Source organism: Chironomus tepperi, unplaced genomic scaffold (assembly GCF_022539635.2).
Source record: "Chironomus tepperi strain 1889 unplaced genomic scaffold, CSIRO-AGI_Ctep_v1 contig_376, whole genome shotgun sequence".
In the NCBI taxonomy this organism is placed as follows: domain Eukaryota; kingdom Metazoa; phylum Arthropoda; class Insecta; order Diptera; family Chironomidae; genus Chironomus; species Chironomus tepperi.
This window is the reverse complement of record NW_027226498.1, coordinates 390,142-398,123: the sequence shown is the minus strand read 5'-3', so window position 1 is coordinate 398,123 and position 7,982 is coordinate 390,142. Positions and strand designations below refer to the sequence as shown.

Below are 7,982 nucleotides of genomic sequence, written 5' to 3'. Positions count from 1 at the left end.
TTTCGCGCGTACAATGAAATTCCTTCTATTTTCGATGGAAAATTTTGCAGAATTGTGCACGTTTACTCTGCTAAATTTTCACTTCGGTAATCATTCATGTTTTATTTTTCTCAGAGAAGTATATTTTTTATCGAGATAGATATAAATATGAAAATTTTGTCCTTTTTTGTGCAGACAACGACAGAAAAATATGCTGATTGTGATTTTTTTTCTCGTTATATACATATATATGAGGCCTTTTCTGCTGATGCTTAAGTGCTTCTTTTTAATGCTTTCTGCATACTGTATGATAACGAGACTTGAATTTTTTATTTGTTTTGTTGACAACACCAGTGAAAAACAGATATGAATTTTCCCAATAACAAAAAGTTAAGATTTTTTCAACTTAGAATTGAAAGTTAAAGTGCTAACTAATATCATAATGGAATTATTGGGGAGAAAAAAATTCAAATTGAGATGAAATTTTTCTCAAATCATTTCGTATTTAATGTGAGTTTAAAATGTCGTGTCAATATTGATCTTTGTATTTACCAGAGAAAAAAAACTGTCTCGAATCAACCTTTGGAAAAAAAATTATTCTCTGTCTATCTTTCTCTTTCTATCCTCCTTTTCTTTCTCTTTTTGCTTTACTTTGCAAAGATAAACAACGACAGTTGACCCAGTTGAAATTGAATTTTTTGCTTATATATGTATGTATAAATATTTTCTTATGAGAGGTACTTTTAAACCAATGGTTAATGTAACATATATGGATATATAATAATTTTATTTTAAAACTTTAAAAGAAAGGTATTTGAATTTGAATTAATGATTTTTTCATTTATGTTTAAACTTGAAAATGATATGATTAAATTTAATATTTGAAATGCTTTTAAAATTTGATTGTGTATTTAAATTTTACTTTTAAAATCAACCAAGTAAAAGATCTCGATACACCTGCAAGAAGATATATTTATTTATAGTTTTTAATTCATCACATTTTAATTTTTTTGTAGATTTTAAATAAATTACAGTTTTAAATTTAAGTGTCAGACACTAAGTGAATGATTGAAAAAGTGTAATTTTTGGATCAATTCTACGCTAAAATCTAAATTCATTTTTAAATGATGCATTTGCCGACGTTATATACGTAATTTCCTTTAGTTTTTAATGTCAAATTTATAAGAAGAAAAGTAAAATCTTTACTCTTGCAACTTCCCGACACTTAAATTTCAAAACACGTTTTCACTAAACGCCATTTTGAAAAAACATCTTCCTGCTTTTCTTCTCTCTCATTTTATTATAGTATATACAGCGCCAGTGGATTTTTATTGCTATTGGGGAGAGAATAAATATTTTCCAGCAAGCAAGTTACAAACACATGATGAGCATATAAACCCGTAATGGAAAAATCGATAACGAGAGGGAAACACTCATAGAATGTAACTATATACATATCGAGAAAAGAGTGTCTGGGGAGAGAGCTACATCTTTTTTAACTAAGCATGTATAAAATGGAAAAATGGAGGAGTAAAAATAGGTTCTCGAAAAGAAGAAAAATGTAATAAAATAACTTCATGCTTTTGATTTTGAAATGAAGGAATTTTCAGACGCTTCAAAATTATGGAAAAAAACAAAGAGCTTCCTCGCTCTTCATAAAATTTAATCGATATTGTCTTTTTCGTTTAAGCATAAGTTTATCAAAGGATATATTTTCAATGTTTCTTATAATATTAAATCTGGAACAAATTTTACTGTTACTTCCTTGACAGTTTTCAATGATCTGAAAATAATTTTTTTAATTTTAAGAGAAAAAAATATTTTTTTAATTTTTTCATTGAAATAGTTTCTATATTTCAAGTTTTTTTTTTTCATTTTTTATCATTAATTTATAGTAGCTTTTCATTCGTGACAAAAAGGATAAATTCTAATTATGTCTTATTATGGTGGTCTTATTTTACAAATTTTTCAATAAACCTTTTCTGTGTTTTATTTTCTTCATGAAATAGATATTTTTTATAATCATCTTACATATTTTTATTTAATTTCTTACAATTAATTCTCAATTTATATATCTTTATTATTTATTCGCTACATAATTTTAGGAATCGGGATTTTTTTACTTCAATTAAATTCTATCTATGTATATATCAATTTTTTATTAAAGTGAAGTTTTTAAAATCAAACAACTAAAGAGTTTAAAAAGGATAGGAAAGAATTACTTAAACGAGTTGTGTCAGTAAGAGATGATAGCAAATCGATAAAACATTGCAGATGTTTCATTTTAAAAGTTTCTTCATTTTGATTTATTTTACTAAATGTAATTTCATTTTTTTTTTCATCTCAAACTTTTCATTCTTATTCTTTAATCTTTATTATTATATGCTTTAAAATTTACCTCCTGTCTTTTTTATTTATTCTTATTCTTCCTCTTTCAGTATTTCCATCTTCAAATATTTTAAATGATTAATTTACATTATTTACATTCTTTTCAATTAGATTCATAAAATATTCAATTTCACTTCACGTTTAAATTATACAACAATATGCGAAAAATAATTCAAAATTGAAATTTCTAACTTTTGCTTGAGTTATTTTTTTTAAAACTTCTTTCAATACAATAATTGCACAATGAATTTTATATTGAACTTATAAATTAGATAAAATAATATAAAAAATAAAAAAAATAATGAAATTCAGATTTTGCCAATTTTGAGATTATTCGAATACCAAAAAATTATTAAAAAAAATAATTACAAAATAAAATTAAAAAAAAAAAAACAGATCAGATCAAAAATTTAATCTTATAATGTCTGAAAGTTTAAATTATAAGTTTGATAATTTTCCGTCGGATTAGAAAGAAAATTATATTAGGATTTAAAAAAAAGTATATTTACTGTCCTGTACAAGATATGAATAACACATAATTCTCAAATTAAATTTCGGCTTTTACAACATTTTGTTTTTGAAAAAACGACTTTTAATATTATTCAAAAAAATAAAAATAAAGTAAAATATGTTTAAAGTTTTTCTATATGAAAATAATTGTATTCCTTTTCTTCAATTCATATCTTTTAAAAGATTAAGCTTACCCTATTCAAATGATGTGTTTATGGCATCTTCAAACTATACGAGTTTTTTTTTTATTTTTCAACAAATTTTGTTTTTTCTCTTATTTCTATCGAACGCAAAGAGAAAACAAACAGCTATGTCCCAAGTGTTTTTTTTTTATTAAATGTATAAAAAAATCGAACTCTAATCAAATTTACTGCTGCAGCTTTTGTTTAGATATCATTGGTTTTGGATATTTTTATATTTTACATATTGTTGATGAAATAGTTGCTGAGTGTTTCGATATTGTTGAGTAATATTTTGTTGTTGTTGTTGCTGCTGCTGGTGCTGCATTTGTTGGTTTTGTTGAAAATGCTGCTGTTGTTGTTACTAAGCGATCGGATATTGATGTCACAAGCTTGTTGTACCAGCTGATGGATGATATCCTAAACTTTGATAATAGGAATCTTGACCTAGTGCGGCGGCAGCATGTGAGTTAGGTAAAGGACTAATTCCATTATAGCTGGCGTATTGACTCATTTCATACATTTTAATATCTGCTTTAGACTCTGTAGGTAAAAGTCTTGTTATTGAAAATGGATGATTTGATGGTGTATAATGACCACTTGGTTCCTGTTTTAAGTGATGCATTGAATGATAATCACCGAGTAATGATGGATGACATCTATTGACCATAGAAGCAATATCCTCTTGTTGCAATTGCTGATGATGGTGATGAGTACCATGCTGTGAATGTGAATGAGATTGTTGAGCTAAGCATAAATCTGCGGTAGCATGAAGCATAGCTAGTGTATCTGCATCTTTACCATGTACAGAATTTAGCATATGTGCATCAGGTATACCCTTATGATGATCTCGATGGTGATGATGTTCATCATGCAAATCCTTTTTGCCTTGTGGACTGTGATTATCAATGCTACTTGATGGACTCTTATGTAATTGTCTAATTGCTTCTTTCTTTTCATCCTTAAATCTTTTTTGTCTTCTTAAATAACAACCATTTTCAAACATGTTTCCAGAGTCTGGGTGTAATGTCCAAAATGATCCTTTTCCCGGTTTATCTGGCGTTCGTGGAACTTTTACAAAGCAATCATTAAAACTTAGTGAATGACGAATAGAATTTTGCCATCTTTGCTGATTTTGACGATAGAATGGAAATAAATCCATAATGAACTGATATATTTCAGCTAATGTCAACATTTTGTGAGGATTATTTTGAATGGCCATTGTAATTAGGCTAATATAACTGTATGGTGGCTTCGCATGAGTATAACTTCGTCTATATGTAGTCGGTTTTTCCGCTCGAGCTCGTTGTAATATTGCTGAATTAGGAGATCCGGGTTCAGCAAGATCACGACTTCCCATTGATGTGTATTGAGACATTGACGCCATAGTGCCCATTCCTGAAGCCATGCATGAGCCCATATTACCAAGTGGTGATCCCATAGATCCATATCCAATTGGAGTTGAGGTTATACAATTTCCATTCATAGCATTCATAGCTGAATTCATTGCACTCATGTTTGATGCTGAAAGTGCTCCATTTCCACCTCCAAATGAACTTGCTCCATTACCTTGTGGAGACACTGAAGGCATTCCTGTCATACCCATTGTATTCATTGTATATGATGGTGTCATTGGACTTAAATTTCCATTATTTGCATTCGGATTATTATTATTGTTGATATTATTGTTCGAGTTCACTGCCATACCCGAACTACTTATCGGTGTCTCAGCGTAGAGTTTTTGCATGGCTCTTAATTCGTCCTCCACTTTCATATATTCAAAATTTCGAGTATCCGTCGACAGTGTTAATTTTTTTATTATAATTCTGCTTTAAGTTTGTTGCGAAATTCCTCGCTATTAATTGATTCGATGAAAATTATTGAACTAGAAATTTGATATCATCACGACACAAAACCTATTTCCCATAACATTGAAAATTATCGGTATTTGATTATTCTTTATCATTCAAAAAAAATCCAAGTTCATTCAACTCTGTTGATTTTTTAAACAATCAATAATTGTAAACCTCACAGTTATGTTCTTTAAGTTTCTTATTTATTTTTCACTTTTTAATCTTTTTTGTTTTATTGTCATTTGTATTTTCCTTAAAATTTGCAACAGGTTTGTTAAAAATTCCACAAAAAGTATAAAAATGATAAAAACTATTCTCTATGCACGACGCAGCATAAAAAAGTTTAACAAACTCTTCACTATATCTACAAAACACACTCTGTGTATATACGTTTGTATCAATAAATGTTGACTCGTTGCAATCAAACAGAGACGTTTTTACTGATTGAAAAAACAAATAGACACTGTTTGTCTCTCTTCGTATGACATACAGAAAAAGGATTCAACTTTCTGCTATGCTATTATGTTTATATAACCATTTTCACTTTATGTGTGTTCATATATATTTTTTTTCATCTTTACACAACTTTTCTTTCTCCACTTTTATTTGATTGTATGTCCTGCGATGAAAATGATTATCTTGTATAATAAAGTTTTCCTTACACTTTTTGTGTGTATTTGTGTAGAATATTTTATTCACTACATGAAATTTTCATTAATTCTTATTTCCTTCTTTGAATTATTTCACAAAAAAAAAATTTATTTTAATTTCCCGCGCGATCATACATTTATAATTCTCTTTATTCATTTAAACTGCTCTTATTTAATTTTTATCTTCAACTGATCGTCACTTACGATGTGCGTTCAATGTTCACGAAATCACATAGTAAAATAAAGAGACAAGGGTCAGACACTATTTTTAAAATTGTAGAAATTGCAATTTCTTAAAATTTGTATGAAGAAATTGTAAAAAATTTGATTTCTACAATTTTTACAATTTCTCTTAGAAAAAAAATTGTGAAATTGGATTTTTACAATTTCTACAATTTTTACAATTTTTTGTATGGAAAAAATTGTGAAAAATTGAAAAAATTGTAATTCTTTTTGATTTCAACTGAAAATTTTTTCAAGTCTTTAAAAAGAGAAAAATATTTTTTCAGATTGCTTTCTATAATTTTTGATGATATTAATGATTATAATGACAAAATATAATATTTTTCATTAAATTTATATATTTTTAATTATTTACACTTAGAAAAGCCTGTTAAAAACACTGAAATTCATAGTTATTCGTTTTGATTTCTATTTTCTATTTATTTTTCTCTAAAAATATGTTGCAAAGCAATGAAAAATTAATTGATTTTCTTATATTAGGATTAAAAACCATCTCGGAAAAGCAAATTTTGGCCTCAGGTTTCTTATTAGAGGCGAAAAATCTCTCGGAAAAGCTGAATTTTGCCTCGGGTTTCTTAATAAGGGCGGAAAACTTGTTAAAAAAGCCAAATTTTGCCTCGGATTTCTTATTAAGACCGAAAAACCTCCCAAAAAAACCGAATTTTGCCTCGGGTTTCTCATTAAGGGCGAAAAACTTCTTAAAAAAGCCAAATTTTGCCTCGGATTTCTTATTAAGACCGAAAAACCTCCCAAAAAAACCGAATTTTGCCTCGGGTTTCTCATTAAGGGCGAAAAACTTCTCGGAAAAGCCAAATTTTGCCTCGGGTTTCTTATTAAGGGCGAAAAATCTCGCGGAAAAGCTGAATTTTGCCTCGGGTTTCTTAAAAAGGGCGGAAAACTTCTTAAAAAGCCGAATTTTGCTTCAGGTTTCCTACTCGAGGTGAAAAAACCATCGAAAAAATCAAATTTTGTATTAAATTTCTTATATTAGACTGAAAAATCCACAGAAAAACCAAATTTAGAGTTAATTTTCTTTTACTAAGGTGAAAACCCCTAAAAAAATGCAATTATACGCTTTAATCTCTATTAATTATAGAAAACACGTGTAGCAAAATAATTCCATAAAAATTGTAAAAATACAATTTTTCTCAATTTTTTGTATGAAAAGAAATTGTGAAATTTGATTTTTACAATTTTTACAATTTTTATATGGAGAAAAATTGTAAATTGCAATTTCTACAATTTTTACAATTTCTATATGGAAGAAATTGTAAAAATTGGATTTATAAAATTTTTCAATAGTGTCTGACCCTTGTAAAGAGAATTCAACAAAAAACATTTTTATTCCCCGAAAAATCTCGAAAAAAAAATAATAATAATATGATTGTAGTCAGCCAGTGGATACCGAGAGTAAAAAAAAAAACTTCCAGAGTCGAAAAACTTTTAAGTCTTTTTCAGTACAGTTCTACTTTGAATTATGAAAAAAGTTGTACTGCTATTTTTCCTTCTATATTGTTACACGCTTTAAGAGATGCGACTGTTTGCTGAGGGGAACGAATACTATTTGGCTTTCCAAAAAATATTGTTATTCGAAATATAATACAAAAAGAGAAGAGATATCTTCCAAAATTATAAATGTAAACTATAAGTTGTAGATGTGTATGCGATATGCGCAATACTCACTAATACATTGTTAATTTTGTAGATATTTTGTGGAATATTATAGCAACAACAAGAAGTTTCCATACATAGGTAAGTCACCTCATAGTATTATCTTTTTTCATACATAATTCAAAATCTTTCAATGTGTGCGTGTGAATGTGTTTGAAATTTTTTATTGTAGAACCTGAAATCTAACACATACGTATTCTGACAATAGCCAATCGTATGCTATACACTGTAACTATCACAATCTATTCAAATGAAGTATATCAAAAAAAAAGGTAATTGGGCGGAGACATTACGAATGACTAAGTGCTGCAGGAAAATTTTCTTCTTTTTCGTTATTTTTGTGAAATGGAAATTTTTTTTTTCTATACATACACGAGAGAAAAAAATATTTTAATATTAAGATGGTGATATTAATACACAAACACACACAAAAATGCTTATGTGAATGTGTGTAATCTCACATAAACGCATTTATTCAATTTATCATCGTCGCAAAAATATAACATCTT

General features: G+C 27.7%; 1 protein-coding gene across 1 annotated transcript; it reads right to left on the bottom strand.

Moving 5' to 3' along the window:
• Positions 1-2,858: 2,858 nt before the first annotated feature.
• On the bottom strand, positions 2,859-7,373 carry fkh (fork head). Its single transcript, XM_070647385.1, has 2 exons — positions 7,113-7,373; positions 2,859-5,821 (listed from the first exon to the last, which is right to left on the bottom strand). Exon 2 carries the CDS (start codon positions 4,828-4,830, stop codon positions 3,442-3,444), a length of 1,389 nt encoding a protein of 462 aa, XP_070503486.1. The 5' UTR covers positions 4,831-5,821; positions 7,113-7,373; the 3' UTR covers positions 2,859-3,441.
• Positions 7,374-7,982: the final 609 nt, after the last annotated feature.

Bases quoted from the DNA above. Each gene is read 5' to 3' on its own strand.
- fkh (XM_070647385.1), bottom strand. From the start codon at position 4,830: ATGAAAGTGGAGGACGAATTAAGAGCCATGCAAAAACTCTACGCTGAG.